Source organism: Bos grunniens, chromosome 3 (genome assembly GCF_055505025.1).
Source record: "Bos grunniens cultivar Pamir isolate PY7600 chromosome 3, Bosgru_T2T1.0, whole genome shotgun sequence".
In the NCBI taxonomy this organism is placed as follows: Eukaryota; Metazoa; Chordata; class Mammalia; order Artiodactyla; family Bovidae; genus Bos; species Bos grunniens.
This window is the reverse complement of record NC_141167.1, coordinates 40,179,732-40,203,778: the sequence shown is the minus strand read 5'-3', so window position 1 is coordinate 40,203,778 and position 24,047 is coordinate 40,179,732. Positions and strand designations below refer to the sequence as shown.

General features: G+C 38.0%; 1 protein-coding gene across 24 annotated transcripts in view; it reads right to left on the bottom strand.

Annotated features, from left to right (window-relative positions):
* Positions 1-24,047, bottom strand: part of UBE2U (ubiquitin conjugating enzyme E2 U) — a 70,057-nt gene that overhangs the window by 40,340 nt on the left and 5,670 nt on the right. For 15 of the 24 annotated variants that reach the window (XR_015160198.1, XR_015160201.1, XR_015160200.1 and 12 more), the window contains 3 exons: positions 22,333-22,430; positions 11,496-11,616; positions 126-174 (listed from right to left, as the gene is read on the bottom strand). Coding sequence is in view for 19 of the 24 variants with exons in the window: in XM_086390354.1 (XP_086246480.1) it covers positions 126-174; positions 11,496-11,616; positions 22,333-22,430 (268 nt within the window). In the remaining 5 variants the exon portion in view is untranslated. Of the gene's footprint in view, positions 1-125; positions 175-3,608; positions 3,735-11,495; positions 11,617-22,332; positions 22,431-24,047 lie in introns of those variants that run through there. The other 9 variants (XM_086390364.1, XM_086390365.1, XM_086390366.1 and 6 more) reach the window with 5 other exon arrangements.

Sequence of the window (24,047 nt, the reverse complement as noted above, 5' to 3'; positions counted from 1 at the left end):
ATATTTAAATGAAATAATTTTTCTAAGTCAAAAGATGAAAATACAATTATGATAGAAAATACAGTTTAAGCCAATAGTTCTTTTAGTGTATAAATTTGCATAGAACTGTATAAAGGAAAACTTACCTGTTAAGTTTATGTGGCTCTTTTGGTGACTCAGAACCACCATCTTTTGCTATAAAGAAAAATATGAAAAGATTCTGGTTTACTTAAGGAAGACTGAATGTATGTCCCGATGTGCATTCTTTCCAAGGCCCCAATAAGATGGTAAGAAAGGAATAAAAATACAGTGTATGGAGAAGGAAATGGCAACCCACTCCAGTATTCTTGCCTGGAGTATACCCATGGACAGAGGAGCCTGGCAGGCTAAAGTTCATGGGGTCGGGGAAAAAAAAAAAAAGGTGTAAAACCTCAAGAGCCAAAGAAAGATGGCAAGAAAAATGTTCAAGATAGAAAGCAGATGTCAAGTGGTAACCATCTTAACAGGTCATAGAAATTTGAAACCTAATGACATGATGAGAGAAGGCCAATAAAAAGCAAGCAGATTTACACTTCAGAACTTGAGAAACAACTTAGGAATTGGAGGTACCAGATACCCCTGAAAGGTGAAATGTATACTGTGGATACCAAAGACATAGCCTTCATCCTGTGCAACCAGATGACCACCGCTGCCTAGGCAGGAGGGAAGATACCTTATTCTGGAGAGGCTGAGCCAGAGAGATTCAGGGGACAGCAGAACAAGAGTATGGTAAGGGACTGATGACAGAGAATAAATCAAATAGATCATATTGAATAAGCAATATTCCTTACTCTCTCTCCTTGTCCAGCTCCTAGAGTGCAAGTATAGTTAACCTTTCTCTCTTCAGGCATATGACTGGAGGATTCATCTCAGAATAAACAGTTAAGCCTAATTAATGGTAAGGTCAGATCCTCAATGACTAATCGATAATGAAACAAAACCATCAGCAAGTCTAGCCTGTATCCAAAATTTCCAGTCTTTTCAATGAATGATTGTCATTCATCATTTTCATTCATCATTCCATGAATGATTTTCACACAGTTAAAGATGCACAGTTAAAGATGGGTAGATAATTGAGTAAAGTCCTTATTATGAATGATAACAATGATAACAAATAAACAGGAAGAAAATAGAAACAAGAAACATACTTTTCTGGACGTTTTCCAGAATATAGAACAAAAAAACAGAGAGAAGGATAATTGGAGAAAATAGATTTTTTAAAAAGTTTACATAACAGATCAGTAGATCCGACATCCAAATCTTTGGAGATTTAGAAGAGAGAACAGGGAAACTGGAGGGGAAGGGAATTATAAAAGAAATCAAATGAGAAAAATGTCCAAAACTAAAGAATTAGAGTTCGAGATTCAAACAGCCTATGAAATGCTCTACATGATGAATAAGGAGGTTAAAAAATGAAATTATATCAAGAAATATTATCAAGAAATTTCAGACCACTGGGAATAAAGAGAAGATTTTAAAAGCTTCCACTAAAAATAAATCACATGTGGAGAAGCAGACATCTGAATGAAAGCAGACTTCTTGAGGGTAATACTGGAAACTAGTCTTTACAATTCTGAAAGAAAACTATTTTCAAACTAAAGTGTAACCAAATTATGAACATATGAGAGTGGAGTGAATACATTTTTAGGCATGTAAAGTAAGGAAAGGTTTAGCGCCCCTGTCCTAGGAAGCTCCTGGCAGAAGTGTTTCAACAAAATGAAGGAGCAAACCAACCAGGAGGAAAAGGAGAGATCATGCAAGAGCTCCCATTCAGTAGGTGGGCAGAAAGGTCTTCCCAGGATTCCTGTGAGAGAACTGCCATTTCAGAACTGGAAGAGGAGGATGAATGAGTGTCTAGCAAAGGTGTTTCCCAGGGGAAAAACCAAACTGAATACCAAAACAGTTTTGTCAGAAAGTTTGGGGGAAGAATAAATGGTAGATATTCTTCCAAAACACAAACCAAAATAAATCCAAAAAACAAAACCAAGGGAATAAAAATACAGGCCATTTGCTCAAGAAAAGAAAAGTCAGTCAGAGCTCATTTGTGAAAAATATTCACTAAGTCATATTAATGTAAATGAATGATACTAGGAGAATGGGGGAGAGAAAATGTGAGTGGAGATGGCACCATAAAATTTCAATCTTTATCTTTCAGAAGAAGCCCATGAGTCATATCTAAACTAAAAATCCTAGAATTTTAGTATTGAATACACTTAGAAATACAACGGTAATTCCAAAAGAAACAGCTAAATGTGTTGAAAGAGGGTGGTACCTTGTGGGAGGTGGGAGCACCTTTTAGTTATGGATGGTGGGGCTTATAAATCTGCTGTATTTCCTTAAAAACTGATTTGGATTATTTGTCCTTTAAAGCTATGAATAAATACTTCTTTGATAGAAAATAAATACTTAAGATTTTTAGTAAAACTGCTTTAAGACTTAGCTTAAAAGCTATTAGACTATCTGGTGCAATGAAGTACAAACAGGAAAAACGAGGTTTGTAACCCCAGCAAACAGATCCACACACACTAACCCTGTTAAAGTCACAATTTTTACACTGCCTGACACCTGTAGATATCAGATCTATCTGTGATAATACTGTAATCATCAACAACAAAATTATGGTTGAATGATGGTGCTAAAGCTCATGTTCCTTAATTAGTAAGTTATACTACTGGACTAAATTCCTTTCTGCTGATATTCAGAAAGAATATCTTTCCAGAGGAAACGGAATTCTTATAGGAATACTCAACAACCAATACTCCCTTTGAAGAAAAAAAACACCTGAAATTCTGAGACATCATCTGCTTCAGCTGTAGAAACAAGTTTCTTTAAAACTTGTTCTATTGTAATGAGGACTTTAAAAAGAACAGTGAACAAATTGAGAACTTAAACTGAAGAATCAAATGCTTATCACATCCTCCTCACTGTAAGCAGAATGGGATGTATTTGCACAATCATTTTTTTTAAAGTACTACATAATGTGAATTAGTAGTATAATCTCCCTAATATTACTATAATTCTTCTCTACTCTTGTATTTTGACTGTCAGTAATTAAATTATAGTTTATTTAGATAAGAATCTGAAACTTAGTAGAATGACTCTCCTTTAACAAAAGCTAAAGGAATATGCCTAGCTAAGAGAAAAATTATTACCTTAGGTTTGGCTACTATTATTTATTTTTATATTCTTATACATTTTGTTTCAACCAAAGATTTTTTTTAATTATATGAACTCTATGCTTTGAATAGGGCTTCCCAGGTGGCTCAGTGGTAAAGAATCCACCTGCCAATGCAGGAGACACAGGAGATGCCAGTTTGATCCCTGGGTTGGGAAGATCCCCTCCCCTGGAGGAGCAAATAGCTACCCACTTCAGTATTCTTGCCTGGGAATTCCCATGAACAGAGAAGTCTGGTGGGTTGTAGTCCACGGGGTTGTAAAGAATGGGGCACAACTGAGTGACTGAGTATGCACACGTGCATCCTTTAAATGTCAAAATAAACATGATAACAAAAAACAATTTGACCATATTACCACACAGAAGTAAAAATTCACTGGGACAAACTGAAAAAAAAAAAGATGTATGAGCTTACAGTAGTTCCTCATTATTGGCAGGAGATACCCGCCAAGCCCCCCAGTGGTGCTTAAAAACATGGACAGTAGAATCCTTGCATCCCTGGGATAAAGCCCACTTGGTCATGGTGTATGATCTTCAATATCTGCAAATCAATCAATGTAATACACCACATTAACAAATTGAAAAATAAAAACCATATGATTATCTCAATAGATGCAGAGAAAGCCTTTTACAAAATTCAACATCCATTTATGATAAAAACTCTCCAGAAAGCAGGAATAGAAGGAACATACCTCAACATAATAAAAGCTATATATGGCAAACCCACAGCAAACATTATCCTCAATGGTGAAAAATTGAAAGCATTTCCTCTAAAGTCAGGAACAAGACAAGGGTGCCCACTTTCACCATTACTATTCAACATAGTTTTGGAAGTTTTGGCCACAGCAATCAGAGCAGAAAAAGAAATAAAAGGAATCCAAATTGGAAAAGAAGAAGTAAAACTCTCACTGTTTGCAGATGACATGATCCTCTACATAGAAAACCCTAAAGACTCCACCAGAAAATTACTAGAACTAATCAGTGATTATAGTAAAGTTGCAGGATATAAAATCAACACACAGAAATATTCCTATACACTAATAATGAGAAAACAGAAAGAGAAATTAAGGAAACAATTCCATTCACCATTGCAACGGAAAGAATAAAATACTTAGGAATATATCTACCTAAAGAAACTAAAGACCTATATATAGAAAACTATAAAACACTGGTGAAAGAAATCAAAGAGGACACTAACAGATGGAGAAATATACCATGTTGATGGATTGGAAGAATCAATATAGTGAAAATGAGTATACTACCCAAAGCAATTTATAGATTCAATGCAACCCCTATCAAGCTACCAACAGTATTCTTCATAGAGCTAGAACAAATAATTTCACAATTTGTATGGAAATACAAAAAACCTCGAATAGCCAAAGCTATCTTGAGAAAGAAGAATGGAACTGGAGGAATCAACCTGCCTGACTTCAGGCTCTACTACAAAGCCACAGTCATCAAGACAGTGATGGTACTGGCACAAAGACAGAAATATAGATCAATGGAACAAAATAGAAAGCCCAGAGATAAATCCACGCACATATGGACCCCTTATCTTTGACAAAGGAGGCGAGAATATACAATGGATTAAAGACAATCTCTTTAACAAGTGGTGCTGGGAAAACTGGTCAACCACTTGTAAAAGAATGAAACTAGACCACTTTCTAATACCATACACAAAAATAAACTCAAAATGGATTAAAGATCTAAACGTAAGACCAGAAACTATAAAACTCCTAGAGGAGAACATAGGCAAAACACTCTCCGACATACATTACAGCAGGATCCTCTATGACCCACCTCCCAGAATATTGGAAATAAAAGCAAAAATAAACAAATGAGACCTAATTAAACTTAAAAGCTTCTGCACAACAAAGGAAACTATAAGCAAGGTGAAAAGGCAGCCTTCAGAATGGGAGAAAATAATAGCAAATGAAGCAACAAACAACTAATCTCAAAAATAAACAAGCAACTCCTACAGCTCAATTCCAGAAAACTAAATGACCCAATCAAAAAATGGGCCAAAGAACTAAATAGACATTTCTCCAAAGAAGACATACAGATGGCTAACAAACACATGAAAAGATGCTCAACATCACTCATTATCAGTGAAATGCAAATCAAAACCACTATGAGGTACCATTTCATGCCAGTCAGAATGGCTGCGATCCAAAAGTCTACAAGTAATAAATGCTGGAGAGGATGTGGAGAAAAGGGAACCCTCTTACACTGCTGGTGGGAATGCAAACTAGTATAGCCACTATGGAGAACAGTGTGGAGATTCCTTAAGAAACTGGAAATAGAACTGCCTTATGATCCAGCAATCCCACTGCTGGGCATACACACTGAGAAAACCAGAATTGAAAGAGACACATGTACCCCAGTGTTCATCGCAGCACTGTTTATAATAGCCAGGACATGGAAGCAACCTAGATGTCCATCAGCAGATGAATGGATAAGAAAGCTGTGGTACATATACACAATGGAGTATTACTCAGCCATTAAAAAGAATACATTTGAATCAGTTCTAATGAGGTGGATGAAACTGGAGCCTATTATACAGAGTGAAGTAAGCCAGAAAGAAAAACACCAATACAGTATACTAATGCATATATATGGAATTTAGAAAGATGGTAACAATAACCCTGTATACGAGACAGCAAAAGAGACACTGATGTATAGAACAGCCTTTTGGACTCTGTGGGAGAGGGAGAGGGTGAGATGATTTGGGAGAATGGCATTGAAATATGTATAATATCATATATGAAACGAGTCACCAGTCCAGGTTCGATACACAATACTGGATGCTTGGGGCTGGTGCACTGGGACCACCTAGAGGGATGGTATGGGGAGGGAGGAGGGAGGAGGGTTCAGGATGGAGAACGCGTGAATGCCTGTGGCAGATTCATTTTGATATATGGCAGAACCAATACAATATTGTAAAGTTTAAAAAAAAAAAAAAAACATGGACAGTATGAAACCCTATATACATTATGTTTTTTTCCCTATACATACATACATACTTATGATGAAGTTTAATTTGTAACTTAGGCACAGTAAGAGGCTAACAAGAATAGCTAATAATAAGACAGAACAATTGTAACAACATACTGCAAGAAAAGTTATGTGAATGTGGTCTCTTTCTCAAAATATCTCGGACAAGTTTAATATCGTGTTTCCATCTTAACTAAGCACTTATGCTTTCATATCTTTTGCAGTTTGAGGTATGACAGCAAAATTAGCATGGATTTCTTTCTCCTTCACAATTTCATGGATAGAAGATTTGTTCTTACTGTAAATCTTAACAACCTCAGATATGAGATTTTTTTCTTACAAGTCAAGAACTTTCACTTAAAGGAACACTTTATGGCTTCTCTTGACATGTGTGAATGGCCAGCAGCACTACTCTTGTCCTTTGGGGCCATGATTAAGTAAGGGTCACTTGATCAGAAGCACTAAGATACCTCAGATATCAGACAGTTCATTTGATAACACAGATGGCTACTAAATGACTAATGGGTGAGAGATGCTGAACAAAGAGATGATTCACATGCTGGGCAGGATGAAGCTGGATGGCAAGAGACTTCATCACACTACTCAGAATGATGCACAATTGAAAACTCATGAATCATTTATTTCTGGAATTTTCCATTTAATACTTTTAGATTGCAATTGACTACAGATGGCTAAAAATGGAAAGTGAAATGGTAGATAAGGGGGGACCACTATATATGAAATCCCTTTGTAACAGAAAGTCTCTAATTTACTCAGAATCTAGGAGGCAACACAGTTATTTTATACATTGTCTTCTTCCAGACCTCCAAGTTTTCATAAACAAATTGAAATATGACTTGGGAGGCACTTGAAAAATCCCCTTGTCCAACTCCTGACACTGGGCAAAATATTCTTTGACAACATCCCTGAAAATCAAGTCATTAAGCTCTGCCAAATGAATGAAAGCTATGAAAGCATACCTTTGGTGATGGGGAGATTACCACCTGTCAACACTGTCTTGCCCGTTCGTAAGTGACATGAATGGTTAGAAAATTTTTCCTTGTGTTTGGTCGGCTGGGACCTGCTGGATGGACTTTCCCCTGAGGCATGCCACAAATGCAACATCTAGGAAGATCAGTTAACCCAACTGACTGTAACTGACTGCCCAAACTGGAATGAAGGGAGTGAAGGGGGAATGAAGGGAGAATGTGACATGATTACCCCAGGACTGCTCCAGGCAGTTTGGTAAGTGTGAGCACACAAACTATAAGTAAGGGGGTCAGAGTCCAGGCCACAAGGAGAAGAGGCTGCCAAGACATGGGAAGGTCATTGGGATCTCCAAAAGTTGGGTTTGAGCTCACAGCTTGTGCATTCTTGTCAATCCACCAAGGCAAAGACCTAGCTCTTCAGGCACACAGCAGATGGTAGGCAAACTTGGGGGGATGAGAGGCACTGGCATGTCTACATACCAAATGGGAGTCTTAGGCTTAGGATAACAAAATTAATTCCAGACCACTGATTATGAGAGGAAAAAAAAAAGTCCCTGGTGTATTCAAGGTATGTTCTGACACAAAATAGGGCAAAGCCTGTATATCATGGACATCAGTGGCTACAACCTACCAGTTCTAGGGAAGATATGACTGACTTGTAGCTTCAATGTTAGTCTGATATTAGTATCCTGGAATAATGGAGAAGAATTTTCCCTTTTCTATAGGAAATCCCTTCAAATATTTGAAAGCGGATTTTACAACTGCCTTTTAGCTTTCCTTCCATTAGCTAAGTGTACAGTTTCTTCAACACAGGAAATGTGAGCCTCCAAGTTAAGCATGCTTGGATGAGGGCACAACAAACCAGAGTCAGGAAAGCTATCATCTAACACATGCTTGGTAAATAATTATTATTAATAATTAATTATTATTCACATTAGGCTTCTGTTCAAAGAGTTTTCTGATAGTTTTTCATAGACTAACGTTCTGCCATGAAGTCAGGTCTCTTTTCTTCTGTACTTGGAAATTTAATTCTTTGATTCCAAATGGATGACTTTATGTTCATTGCATTAAATTGGAGGTTTTCATTGCATTACCCCATTGGAGGGGCAATGGGAATATCCAGGTTGGCTCTCTGGCCTTGTACCTTAGCTCTGTGTGGCCTTGGGCTAATCCTTTCATCTTGATCCTCAGCTTCCTCACTGAGGAAGAGGCTGAGGATCAGGCGGATAAATGCATGTGAAAGCACCTTGTAAACTATGAAGTAAAATCAGGATCCAAGTTTATGTGTTTTTTATTCATTCAATCTACAAATGTTTACTCAATACCTATAGCCAGACACTACTACTGGGCATTGACAACATTGTTGTAGCCTAAAATTAATGCCTACAGAAATGATACAGTTAGCTGCCTCTTGAGTTTCTCATGTATGTAATTAATTATCTACTCCAGTTCTGTGTTATTTGAGAATGGGATGATAATTTCTTCTACGTACTTTCTGCTACTGCTACTGCTACTGCTAAGTTGCTTCAGTCGTGTCCGACTCTGTGCCACCCCATAGACGGCAGCCCACCAGGCTCCCCCGTCCCTGGGATTCTCCAGGCAAGAACACTGGAGTGGGTTGCCATTTCCTTCTCCAATGCGTGAAAGTGAAGTTGCTCAGTCCTGTCCAACTCTTAGCGACCCCATGGACTGCAGCCCATCAGGCTCCTCCATCCATGGGATTTTCCAGGAAAGAGTACTGGAGTGGGGTGCCATCGCCTTCTCCAATGTACTTTCTAGACCTCTTTATTAGTATATTAAATGAATATGAGATCTGATTCTTGCAGTAATGTAGTAGAGACCTTTTTTTCAAGTCATTAAAGTGAAAGTGGCTCAGTCGTGTCTGAATCTTTACGACCCCATGGTCTATACAGTCCATTGAATTCTCCAGGCCAGAATACTGAAGTGGGTAGCTGTTCCCTCCTCCAGGGGATCCTCCCAACTCAGGGATCAAACCCAGGTCTCCTGCACTGCAGGCAGATTCTTTACCAGTTGAGCCATCAGGCAAGTCCAAGAATGCTAGAGTGGGGTAGACTATCCCTTCTCCAGTGGATCTTCCTGACCCAGGAACTGAACCAGGGTCTTCTGCATTGCAGGCAGATTTTTACCAGCTGAGCTACCAGGGAAGCCCAAGTCATTATAGGTAATTAATTCTCACTGGATGTTGTTTTTCTCAGAAATCCACATCGTACTATACAACCATCTAGTTTAGAGTGAACATGGTTTTTTGCACTTTATTTTCCACCATAGCAGCTGCTTCTGCTTCATTACAGCAGTCTTTCCCTACGAAGCTGCAGAAAATCATTTTCTTCCTGGCACTAAAGGTACTCCTCCAGTCCTGCCGCGAGGGCAGGCAAGCTGAAAACTATTCACTGTCTTGGATTTCCACATATTTCACGAACACATAAAGCGAACAGTGAAAACCTGCCAAAGCACTATTTGCTTTGTCGCTCATTTGTTCAGTGATTTGGCAACCTGGACAGCTTTCCTGTCTGGGCTGATGGCAAAGCTGGAGGACTAAAAGGAATGAAGGGTGACACTGGCCTGAGAGAAAAGAAGAAAAGAAAAGGCCACCTTGTCTTCCAGTTTCTTCTCATCCTTCTCTTTCAGGCTAAAACCAAAATCTAATGCACAGAATCATTTATCATGAAAATTCTTTACAACCGGTTCTTAAATTACCATTCACCAGAATATGGATATAGCTTTGTATAGAATATTCTTGTGCAAGGGTAGTACTGTGGGGCTTGATGAAAGATTAAGGGATACGTATCATTCATTTGCTCATTCCACAAACATTTCCTGAGTGGAGAGGATACAGCAAGGGAATGCTACAGATTCTGGTTGGTCAGAAATATGATCATCTTGAAGAAGTACCATTCCTCTGTGGACACACCAGCCTTAAAATTGTCAAGAGAATTCTGAAGAACTCCGTGACAATCATGACATATTTGAAGATACTGAAAAAGATGCCTGATCAATACTACATCAGATTCAGATGCTCTGTGGAAAAGCACTTGAACTTCATCACAAATTGTATGCATTTAATGGCAGGTCCCAGAAAGGGAAAGAAGAAGAGACCATAGACATCTAGTGAAGAGAAAAAGCACAAGAGAGATCCTTTTGGAAGAGTGAGCCTAAGCAGCAAGTCCTGCTGATTGGGGAGGTAACAATGCCAGTTACTGTGTGATGCTGTTGGGTACCGCTGAAAGGAAGGGCAGATTGTAAAGGAAAACGCTATGTCACCAGGAAACCCAACCCTTACCTGTGGCTAACCCCTCCGGGCAAGAGGAGCCAATAGCTTTGCTCTTCTCATTGTAGAGAAAGCAAAGGAGCAATGGAGGTGACGGAGTTAAGAGTTACGAAAGGGTTGTGGGTAAGAAGAGAGTGAAATGACCATGGGTATCAGAAAAGCATTGGTCAACAGAATAGAAAGACTGCAAAGCCTCAGTCATTTCCCCATAGATTCTTTGAAGGAAAACCTAGAAGGGGACCTCTCTAGAAAAAAAAAAAATGCTGATGGTTTTCCTAACCAAGGGGAAAGGAGTCTCAGATTAGTAAGCTCTGGTGGTTACTGAGGGTAAAGTCTGAGAAATAGCTACTATAGATCAGAGAGTTAAAAATTGATGTCATATCTTTATGACACGGACACCATTTGTCCACATGACCATGACATTTAAAGATACTAAGCTTACAATTTTTGATAATTAAAAAAAAAAAAAGGATCACACTAAACCAAATGGAAAAAGACAAATATGATACTGCTTATAATGTGGACTTTAAAAAAATGACAGAAATGAACCTATATACAATATAGCAATAGACCTACAGACATAGAAAACAAACTTGTGGTTACCAAAGGGGAAAGCAGGGGTAAATTAGGAGTTTGGGATTAACATATATACTCTACTATACATAAAATATATAATCAATAAGGACCTACTGTACAGCACAGGGAATTAAACTCAATATTTTATAATAACCTATAAGAGAAAAGAATCTGAAAAAACACATATATAAAATGATAAATATGTATGTATAACTGAATCATTTTGCTGTATACCTGAAACCAACACAACGTTGTAAGTCAATTATACTTCAATTAGAAAAAGAAAGGATTACACAGATGGATTTGACACAGGTACAACAGGAGAGCTCTTAGTATGATTTCATTACTGAAAATGGATACAGAAAATATTGTTGTATGCAAGTTACTTGCTAGATTATTTACTTGCTATGAATAATTAATAACTGGCAAATAACAGTAAGTAGTCACTTCTTACATGGTAACGGCCGGTGGAAAAGTCGTAGAATTATTAGTCTGTACAGAGTTTCATCTTTCATCAGTATATGGGCTGCTTCCAAATTCACTGGATTTTCTAGCACTGGATTAGAAAGCATAACCTATAGGAAAACATATAAAACACAGAATTTTTAAAGCGGCTTTTTCTTAGGGCAAAAAGACAAACCAGGACATACAACATTCAAGAAGCATTTATAAATGCCTACAATGTGTCCACCTGGAGACAAAGACAAATGAGACATGGTCCTTGTTATCAAGACACTCATGATCTATCTTGGTTTTATACTGTACATTCATGAGCCAAACATTAGGATCAAAGCAAGTTACAAGTTCCTCCCTGTAAATTATTCCTTCCTATCACATAACTTTAAATTGATTTATGTGTAAAGGGAACTAAACATTAGGAAACATTGAAACATTTCATTAAAAAATAATTACATTTTAACATGAGATATTTAGATCATGAATAAACAAACACATGTATTAAAAGCTTGCATGCAATTCAATATCCCCACAGATCACTGAATGCTTAATTTGATATCACTAGTAGTTTTCTCTGCTGGGAAACATTGAAGGGAGAAAGAGAAGAGGGTGACAGAAGATGAGATGTTTGGATGGCATCACCGACTCAATGGACATGAATTTAGGCAAACTCCAGGAGATAGTGAGAGACAGGGAGGCCTGGTGTGCTATAGTCCATTGGGTTGGAAAGTGTCGGACATGACTTAGAGGTTGAACAACAAAAACAAGTAGTTTATTCAACATCCAAAAAATTAAGAACATGGCATGTACAGAGTTTCATCTTTCATCAGTATATGGGCTGCTTTCAAATTCACTGGATTTTCTAGCACTGGATTAGAAAGCATAACTATAGGAAAACATATAGAACATAGAATTTTTAAAGCAGCTTTTTTCTTAGGGCAAAAAGACAAACCAGTACATACAACATTCAAGAAGCATTTATTAAATGCCTACAATGTGTCCACCTGGAGACAAAGACAAATGAGACATTGTCCTTTCTCTCAAGACACTCATGGTCCCATCCTTCACGGCAAATAAAAGGGGAAAAAGTAGAAGCAGTAACGGATTTTATTTTCCTGGACTCCAAAATTACTGCAGTGACTGCAGCCATGGAATTAAAAGATGCTTGCTCCTTGGAAGAAAAGCTGTAACAAACCTAGGGAGCATATTAAAAAGCAAAGACATCACTTTGCCAACTAAGGTCCACATAGTCAAAGCTACAGTTTTTTCAGTAGTCATGTACAGATATGAAAGTTGGACCATAAAAAAGGCTGAGCACTGAAGAATTGATGTTTTTGAATTGTGGTGCTAGAGAAGACTCTTGAGAGTCCTTTGGGCTGCAAGGAGATCAAACCAGTCAATCCTAAAGGAAATCAACCCTAAATATTCATTAGAAGGACTGATGCTGAAACTGAAGCTCTAATACTTTGGCCACCTGATATGAAGAGCCGACTCATTGGAAAAGACCCTGATGCTGAGAAAGACTGAAGGCAAAAGGAGAAGAGGGTAGCAGAGGATGAGATGGTTGGATGACATCACTGACTCAATAGACATGAGTTTGAGCAAACTCTTGGAAGTAGTGAAGGTCACGCAAGTATGAATGCTGCAGTCCATGGGGTCACAAAGGGACATGACTTAGCAACTGAACAACCATAGTTTTCTACCACTGCTATAACAAATTACCACAAAATTAGCATCTAAATCAACACAAATTTATTCTCTCATATTTCTACAGGTAGGAAGCTGGGGTTGGTTGTACTGGCTTCTCTTCTCAAGACTGCACAAGCCTGAAATTAAGGTATCTGCTGGCTGGGCTCTTATTAGAGGTTCTGGGAAGAATGTGTCTCACAGTTCATTCAGGTTTTTGTTCCTGAATGCAAAACTCCTTCTGCAGAATTTAGTTCAGTTACTCAGTTGTATCCAACTCTTTGTGACCCCATGGACTGCAGCACGCCAAGCTTCCCTGTCCATCACCAACTCCCAGAGCTTGCTCAAACTCATATCCATTGAGTCAGTGATGCCATCCAACCATCTCATCCTCTGTCGTCCCTTTCTCTTCCTGCCTTCAATCTTTTCCAGCATCAGGGTCTTTTCAAATAAGTCAGTTCTTCACATCACATGGCCAAAGTATTGGAGATTCAGCTTCAGCATGTCTTTCCAGTGAATATTCAGGACAGATTTCCTTTAGGATGGACTGGTTGGATCTCTTTGCAGTCCAAGGGACTCTCAAGAGTCTTCTCCAATACCATAGTTTAAAAACATCAATTCTTCAGCACTCAGCTTTCTTTATAGTCCAACTCTCACATACATACATGGCTACTGGAAAAACCATAGATTTGACTACTTTGTTGGCAAAGTAATGTCTCTGCTTTTCAATATGCTATCTAGGTTGGTCATAGCTTTTCTTCCAAGGAGCAAGCATCTTTTAATTGCATGGTTGCAGTCACCATCTTCAGTGATTTTGGAGTCCCCCAAAATAAAGTCTGTCACTGTTTCCATTGTTTCCCCATCTGTTTGCCATGAAATGATGGGACTGGATGCCATAATCTTACCTTTCTGAATGTTGAGTTTTAAACCAGGTTTTTCATTCTCCCCTTTCACTTTCATCAAGAGGCTCTTTAGTTTCTCTTTGTTTTCTGCCATAAGGGTGGTGTCATCTGTGTGTATGAGCTTATTGATCTTTCTCCCTGCAATCTTGATTACAGCTTGTGCTTCATCCATCCATTCATTCATTCATTTGCTTCATTCATTCAGCATTTCACACGATATACTCTATATATTTAAATAAGCAGGGTGACAATATACAACCTTGTCATACTCCTTTCCCTATTTCCCAGTCTGCTGTTCCATGTCCGGTTCTAACTGTTGCTTCCTGACCTGAATACAGATTTCTCAGGAAGCAGGTAAGGTGGTCTGGTATTCCCATCTCTTTCAGAATTTTCCAGTTTGTTGTAATCCACACAAAGGCTTTGGCATAGTCAATAAAGCAGAAGTAAAGGTTTTTCTGGAACTCTCTTGCTTTTTCGATAATCCAATGGATGTTGGCAATTTGATCTTTGGTTCGTTTGCCTTTTCTAATTCCAGCTTGAACATCTGGTAGTTCTCGGTTCATGCACTGCTGAAGCCTGGCTTGGAGAATTTGGAGCATTACTTTGCTAGCGTTTGAGATGAGTGCAATTGTGCGATAGTTTGAGCATTCTTTGGCATTGCCTTTCTTTGGGATTGGAATGAAAACTGACCTTTTCCACTCCTATGGTTGTCTGTTAGATAAATTCAGTTCCTGAATTCACTGTTTGTAGAACTGTTTCCTGTTTCTTTGCTGATGGTTAACTGGGGGCTGCCCTCAACCCTGAGACATCTCTTGCTGGTACTTACACTTGGACCTCTATGTCTCAGAGGCAAAAGTGTGAAAAAAAAAAACCTTCTTTTGCTTGGACCTCTCCTACAATTTCCTTTCCTCCGACTTTACTCCATTTCTCTGAGAGACTCTTGTCTTCCTCTTCTATTGGTGAGGGCTCATGTGATTATTTTGGTCATTACCCTGCATAATTCAGGAAACCTTTCTATTTAAGGTGAGCTGATTAGTAATGGTAATTCCTTCTGCAAAATTCCTTCACACCTAGATTAGAGTTTGACTGAGTAACCAGACAGTGGGAGTCTTGGGGACATCTTCAAAATTCTGCCTATAATACTATCTGCTCATCTGGATAACATAGGTGACCAGGAGGAACCAAAACATAGTAGTTCTGTTAGGCTATGATCCTATTTATCTGGAATCTCAAAATTAACACAAATTTGAAATATTTATTCAATAATTCAGTATGCTGAATGTTAGATTACAACAAACAAACTAGGTAATAAAATACCGCCAAAATAATTCCAACCAGAATCTAGACAATAAAACATAGCCAAAATAATTACAACCAGAATGTGTAAGTGTAGATACAGCTCAGAGTAGATTATTGTGGCTTAAGAGTCATGGAAATGATAGCAATCTTTCACTAATAAGACCAATAATCTGACAGCTGATATTTCAAAAGCAACAAGAATTTTCTTTTTTTTTCATATTTGGAAAACACACTGGGCTATATTTTCAAGAATATTGCAACTGCTTAAACGAGGATTTGATGTGGATTGCACTATATCTTTCAAAGTGGGTGGGAAGCAGATGAAACTTTTCTTCAAGAGTAAGCTTTGCTCTTTGGTTGGAGAGAGAGGCTTACTCAGAGAGACACATTTGGTAGAGTTTATTCAATGGTCTTTGCATTCAGCACTATGCTTAAGAACTTGCATATAATATACACACAAGCTACATTAAATGATTTTTTTAAAGAATTGGAATGAAAGGAATAATTAACATATACAAATCAGATACCCTGCAGAAATAGTAAAAGTCCAGCTTCTAAAGTAGCCTTATGAAATAAGATAAAAAGCTATCCAGAGGATAAATAAATTTGAAGCATCAATAAACAACTATACCAGTTCAGTTCAGTCGCTTGGTGGCGTCAAACTCTTTGCAACCCCATGAACTGCAGCACGCCAGGCCTCCCTATCCATCATCAACTCCCGGAGTCCACCTAAACCCATGTCCATTGTGTTGGTTATGCCATCAAACCATCTCATCCTCTGTCATCCCCTTCTCCTCCTGCCCTCAATCTTTCCCAGCATCAGGGTCTTTTCCAATGAGTCAGCTCTCCGCATCAGGTGGCCAAAGTACTGGAGTGTCAGATTCAACATTAGTCCCTCCAGTGAACACCCAGGACCGATCTCCTTTAGGTTGGATCTCCTTGCAGTCCAAGGGATTCTCAAGAGTCTTCTCCAACACCACAGTTCAAAAGCATCAATTCTTCAGTGCTCAGCTTTCTTTATAGTCCAACTCTCACATCCATACATGAACATTGGAAAAACCGTAGCTTTGACTAGACGGACCTTTGTTGGCAAAGTAATATCTCTGCTTTTGAATATGCTGTCTAGGTTGGTCATAACTTTCCTTCCAAGGAGCAAGCGTCTTTTAATTTCATGGCTGCAATCACCATCTGCAGTGATTTTGGAGCTCAGAAAAATAAAGTCAGCCACTGTTTCCCCATCTATTTGCCATGATGGGACCAGATGCCATGATCTTCATTTTCTGAATGTTGAGCTTTAAGCCAACTTTTTCACTCTCCTCTTTCACTTTCATCAAGAGGCTCTTTAGTTCCTCTTCACTTTCTGCCATAATGGTGGTGTCATCTGCATATCTGAGGTTATTGGTATTTCTCCCAGCAATCTTGATTCCAGCTTGTGCTTCTTCCAGCCCAGCATTTCTCACAATGTACTCTGCATGTAAGTTAAATAAGCAGGGACAAATACATCCTTGACAGACTCCTTTTCCTATTTGGAACCAGTCTGTTGTTCCATGTCCAGTTCTAACTACTGCTTCCTGACCTGCATACAGGTTTCTCAAGAGGCAGGTCAGGTGGTCTGGTATTCCCATCTCTTTCAGAATTTTCCACACTTTATTGTGATCCACACAGTCAAAGGCTTTGGCATAGTCAATAAAACAGAAATAGATGTTGTTTTGGAACTCTCTTGCTTTTCTGATGATCCAACAGATGTTGGCAATTTGATCTCTGGTTCCTCTGTCTTTTCTAAAACCAGCTTGAACATCTGGAAGTTCATGGTTCACGTATTGCTGAAGCCTGGCTTGGAGAATTTTGAGCATTACTTTACTAGTGTGTGAGATAAGTGCAATTATGTGGTAGTTTGAGCATTCTTTGGCATTGTCTTTCTTTGGGATTGGAATGAAAACTGACCTTTTCCAGTCCTGTGGCCACTGCTGAGTTTTCCACATTTGCTGGCATATTAAGTGCAACACTTTCAGAGCATTATCTTTTAGGATTTGAAATATCTCAACTGGAATTCCATCACCTCCACTAGCTTTGTTTGTAGTGACACTTCCTAAAGTCCACCTGACTTCACATTCCAGGATGTCCAGCTCTAGGTGAGTGTGAATGACCACACCTTCGTGATTATCTTGGTCATGAAGATCTTTTTTGTACAGTTCTTCTGTGTATTCTTGCTACCTCTTCTTAATATCTTCTGCTTCTGTTAGGTCCATACCATTTCTGTCCTTTATTGAGCCCATCTTTGCATGAAATGTTCCCTTGGTATCTCTCATTTTCTTGAAGAGATCTCTAGTCTTTCCCATTCTGTTGTTTTCCTCTATTTCTTTGCGCTAATTGCTGAGGAAGGCTTTCTTATCTCTCCTTGCTATTCTTTGGAACTCTGAATTCAAATGGTATAGCTTTCTTTTTCTCCTTTGCCTTTCACCTCTCTTCTTTTCACAGCAATTAGTAAGGCCTCAAGGAGGAGGCCTTTTTGCCTTTTTCCTTTTTTGCCATTTTGCCTTTTTCCATTTCTTTTTCTTGGGATGGTCTTGCTCCCTGTCTCCTGTACAATGTCATGAACCTCTGTCCATAGTTCTTCAGGCACTGTATCATATCTAGTCCCTTAAATCTAGTTCTCACTTCCACTGCATAAGGGATTTGATTTAAGTCATACCTGAATGGTCTAGTGGTTTTCCCCACTTTCTTCAATTTAAGTCTGAATTTGGCAATAAGGAGTTCACGATCTGAGCCACAATCAGCTCCTAGTATTGTTTTTGCTGACTGTATAGAGCTTCTCCATCTTTGGCTGCAAAGGATATTATCAATCTGATTTCGGTGTTGACCATCTGGTGATATCCAAGTGTAGAGTCTTCTCTTGTGTTGTTGGATGAGGGTGTTTGCTATGACCAGTGCGTTCTCTTGGCTGCTGCTAAGTCGCTTCAGTCGTGTCCAACTCTGCATGACCCCATAGACAGCAGCCCACCAGCCTCCCCCGTCCCTGGGATTCTCTAGGCAAGAACACTGGAGTGGGTTGCCATTTCCTTCTCCAATGCAGGAAAGTGAAAAGTGAAAGTGAAGTTCTCTTGGCAGAACTCTGTTAACCTTTGCCCTGTTTCATTCTGTACTCCAAGGTCAAACTTGCCTGTTACTCCAGGTGTCTCTCGACTTCCTACTTTTGTATTCCAGTCCCCTATCATGATATGGACATCTTTTTTGGGTGTTAGTTCTAGAAGATCTTATAGGTCTTAATAGGACCGTTCAACTTCACCTTCTTCAGCATTACTGGTCGGGGCATAGACTTGGATTACTGTGATACTGAATGGTTTGCTTTGGAAACGAACAGAGATCATTCTGTCATTTTTGAGATTATATCCTAGTACTGCATTTCAGACTCTTTTATTGACTATGATGGCTACTCCATTTCTTCTAAGGGACTCCTGCCCACAGTAGTAGATATAATTAATGGCTATCTGAGTTAAATTCACCCATTCCAGTCCATTTTAGTTTGGTGATTCCTAGAATGTCAATGTTCACTCTTGCCATCTCCTGGTGACCACTTCCAATTTGCCTTGATTCATGGACCTAACATTCCAGGTTCCTATGCAATATTACTCTTTACAACATTGAATCATGCTTCTATCACCAGTCCCATCCACAACTGGGTGTTGTTTTTGCTTTGGCTCCATCCCTTCATTCTTTCTGGAGTTATTTCTCCACTGATCTCCAGTAGCATATTGGGCACCTACTGACCTGGGGAGTTTATCTTTCAATGTCCTATCTTTTTGCCTTGTCATACTGTTCACTGTACCAGTAAGTATATTTTATACTATCCAATTAGTTAAAGCCCATGAATTTGGAATTCCTTCTGTGGATGAGTATTGATATTTACTTTTGCTTATATATGAAAGGACAAATTTTTCAAAGAAATCAAGATCATAGAAATTTAGGAGCATATGATTAGCATATTTAGACTTGAAAATATTTTAAAAACCAGTTCAAGTACCAACCCCATGGAAAACAGTGTGATAATTATAAATGTGTATCACCTGTTATTCAAAAGGTTGTAATCAGAAAGTAATCTAAATTTAAATTATTAGTACTTAAATAAAATGAAAAACTCAGTCCCTCAGTTATAGGAGCCATATTCCAAGTGCTCAGTAGAACTAGAGACTAGGGGTTATGTATTGAACAGCACAGATATTGAAAATTTCCATAAGTGCTTAAAGTTCTAGTGGGCAGCACTGAACTCCAAAGAACTATTAAATAAGCCATTAAAATATTAATTGTAGCAACCTGGAAATTACTTGAGTGAAATGTTAAGTGATCAAGTAATAAGCTGTATAATTTGAACACATATACTATCATTGCAACTATGTAAAAACAGATTTGTTGCTTCAGTCATATTACTTAGTATCTACCACAGGAATTAGACTTGTTTCCTGACCTTCAGGGGCCTATAGTCTAATAGGGGAAGATAGATAAGGAAACAGTATTTGCATTATAGCATTATAGTTCTCTCACACACATTTACTTAGGCAACACTTCACAAAGAAAGCCCCCTTCCCCAAACCAAAGCCATTAATTTCACCTAGGAAAGGAAATCAGGAAAGGCATTTCAGAGGAGGCATCTTTTGACCTGACTCTTAAAATGTGAGCAGCTGCTTGCCAAAAGGATGGAGAAAGAGGGAATAAAATGGGATGCTAGTCAGATGCAGAACTGGACTGAGCACTTCTTAAGGTCCAAGATTGATTTGGTTTGTAACTTTAGAGTTTAGAACTCTATAAATGCTTTTTAGCCTGAAGTGAACCAAGCACTGTGAGTAAAAAAATAAATAAATAATAAAGATATAAATAAGAGCGGATGCCACGGTGTGTTTCGGAGGGTTAAGGCCAAGGTGTGAGAAGTAGATCATTTGTCAGGCAACAGAATTTGGCCTTGACCTTGTAGGGAATGTGGAACTGAAGATTTAAAACCAAAACACAAGAGAAAAGATCAGAAGAAAATGTTAATAACAACAGGGAAGGAATTTCTTTATGATTACCAGTGATTTTCTTTTCCTTTCTACTATCTTAAAAATGTTTTCTAATGTGGGCATATCTGTTTTATAAAACTATTTGAAAAATAAAAGCAACTGTGTAATCTACTGGCTTTTCGTGATATATTTGGGAACACTCTGTTGTCACTTTTTATTACTGGTTAAAATTGAGAACAATAAAATATTAACCAGATTTTATTGAATTCTTTTCTTATACCACTCATGGTTCTAAGTACTTTACATGTATTTAGTCCATACATTTAGTCCTCACAAGTTCTATGAGTTAGCTACTAACAGCCCCACTTTACTGATGAAGAAATGGAGGGAATGATAAGTGGAGAAACCTGTTCCAAAAGGGCAAAGGTATTAAGTGACAGAACCAAGAAGTGAAGCCAAGCCATCTAAACTCACAGTCCCCAATTTACCTTGATTAAATTATTCTGCAACTCAAGATGTTCACCATTTCATTCTGGTTTGCCCTCATGAGAACATTCACTTTTACTGTTTTTAAGGCTGTTTCTACTTAGGTGGAAGAGATAGGATGACTCAGTTTGAAAGAATCTGAAAGATCAACCACAAATCTCTGCACATCACGCTCACTTACTTCCTCAAAGTTTTTGCTCCAATCTCTCTTCCAGAGCATGGCCTGGCACCAGTACATACGCTCAACACACAGTTGTAGAATGAATGAATGATTAAATTCAACACTGAATTTTTAAAAATATTAAATTTTACTCAGCATACTAAGATGACTAGAAAGCTAATGATAGTTTTATTTTTGAAAACAAGACATAAGAGAGATGGAGTTTTTATTATAATTCTATGTTACTGAGAAAATTCAATTAAGCCAGAACACTTTATTCTCCAGGTATTTTAGATAATCAAAATTTAATACTTTATCTCCAAATATTATTAATGATGAGTAGATAGAATTTTACCATGGATAAAATCTGGTGGATAGAATCTCACTGGGCCAGATGTAAGTGGTCAAAGCAAGTGACGCTCAAATCATTCAACATCTCAGGATGAGAAAGGAGGCTCTTTGAGGGTCAGGAATAACATAAAACACACAACAGAGAAGCATGCTTCTAAATACCATAGATTTTGGATGCAAAGGATACATTCTATAAACAGGGTTCTACTGAGCAGAGGAGGAAATTCCTGGTTTAATTGTTCACTGGGTTTGATATGAAAGCTTATCAAAGCAGGTCTCTAGTGCTGTCATAAAGGGTAAAGCTGACTATTTTACACTGTAGTCACTTGTTCACCTCTCTGAGGAAGGCAAGGTTCATGAATGAAGAAAGATCTAAACGGCCTGTTCAACACTACAAAGTGATGTTAGGAGCCAAAAGCAAGCCTAAGAGTATATTTCCAGAATTGAAACCATCCAAACAATTCTTTTCTTCTTTTATAAAATACATATTGTTTGGTTGGAAAGGGCATAAGTTATCAATTTCACTTTAAAAATAATAGTTTTTATAGTTCAAGTTCCATTTTACAATTCTGATGTAGAAATATTGAGTCATATAAGCTTACTCAAATCCTTTAAATATTTAAATATACATTGTATATTTTATTCCTTATACTTTGAATAATTGGGTAATTAAATGTATTAAAGACATCATTGGGCTTTCCTGGTGGCTCAGCAGTAAAGAATCCACCTGCCAACGCAGGAGACACAGGTTTGATCCCTGGGTCGGGAATATCCCCTGGAGAAGGAAATGGCAACCCACTCCAGTATTCTTGCCTGGGATATCTCATGGACAGAGGAGCCTGGCGGGCAACAGTCCATGGGTCCATGGGGGCTCTTTGGGGGGCACCAAAAGAGCCTGATACAGCTGGGCAACTAAACAAAAACAACAAAGACAGCATTTTATTATTAATCTGTTCTTACCTGGAGGGTAAGTAAGATGCTGCTCAATGTATAGCTTCTATTCCATTTATGAGGGCTGTCCAAAAAATCTATATAGGGCTTGCCAGAATGTGGGTCTACTGTATTAAAATAACACATTAATATTTATACATAAAATTATCATTTAAAACTTATGAAGATCAACATATCATAGGCTAAGTTAGAAAACAAGTGACAAACTTTGCAATTAATGTGACAGTTGGTATAGACCAGGTGTTAGAGCATGGACTTCGGTGTCAGATACACATACATTTGACGGTTGACTCCTCCACTTATGAGCAACGGACACTGAGCAATGAACTACCTCTCCAGGTCTCATTTGCCTAGTATGTGAAATGGGGAATATGATTGAAGTACCTACTTTCACTGAAAAGAGTCTAAAAAACAAAGTCCTTAATAAAGTACCTGGCATAGAGTAGATCCTCAAAAAATGATAGTTATCATTATTAAAAATACTTTTGTTAATGTATAAACAATTTTTATAAAAAAATAACAAAAATATTTATATCCAATGGAAAGATCTTGCAATCTTTAGGAAAGACCAGGGAAGAAAATGTTGAAAAGGTGAAAAGAGGGGTCTTCGGTTTGGGACATTGTATTTTTTTTTTTTCCAATGTATCCTTTATTCCATGACCAACCACTGTGTTGCATCCAGGTAACACCACACAAATAGGCAGTCAACTGCAACCCAGCTGTACAACAATCAGAGGCTTACAGTACATTTAAGGCTTTTAAATTTGGAAAAAGAAAAAAAAGGTTTTTAAATAAAACCAAAGAACTCTCAAACCCAAATCCCCAACCAACAGAAGTAGTGTAATAATTTTAAGCATCTTACATTTCTGTTGGTGCAACCCCAGTGTCAAAACCCAAATAACTCCTAAATTAAAAAGATTAGTTTTGTGAAATTTTAATTACATAAATTTTTCAAAGCATAAACTTGTCATTTTTTTGTCTTGGAAATGTTATAAAAAATTTAATAGCAAAACATAGGAATAAAAACATATTAACAAAATGTATTCAATCACTTACATTACAAACAAGGAACCTGCAGTCATTGCTGTGGCCTGATAGAAGAAAATTACTCAATAGGAATCTATGCACAATGTGATTGCAAATATGTACAGTACTTTAAAAAAGCCTACAAAGAGGAAAGTTGGCTAGGTTGTTAGACCAACCAGACAATCCAAATATTAAAACTCTGTAGACTAGTGTAATAAATTTACACTTTAAAAAAGTTTCATTTTGTTTAAGAATATTCCAGTTATATTTATATGGTTCCAGTTGATGAAGCCAATCACCATAGTTCCAGTAAATTACCCTTTAATTGATTTGTTTGGGGGAAAAGATTGGCATGTCAATAAAAATGAAGGGCTTTTCATCACAATGGTTTCCAGTTAAACTAATCACAGCTTCACAAATAGACTGAACTCATGAATCCAGTGGCTGAAAGAGAGCTGCAGGTCAAATACTGAGAACACGGGAGGAGAGAGGTTGAAAGTGAAAAAGTGAAGTCGCTCAGTCATGTCCAACTCTTCGCGACCCTGTGGACTGTAGCCCGCCAGGCTCCTCTGTCCATGGGATTCTCCAGGCAAGAATACTGGAGTGGGTTGCCATTTCCTTCTCCAAGGACATTGTATTTTGAAACTACAATAATAGGTTAACAGTGCAATGGACAAAAGATGTGAGTGAACAACGTG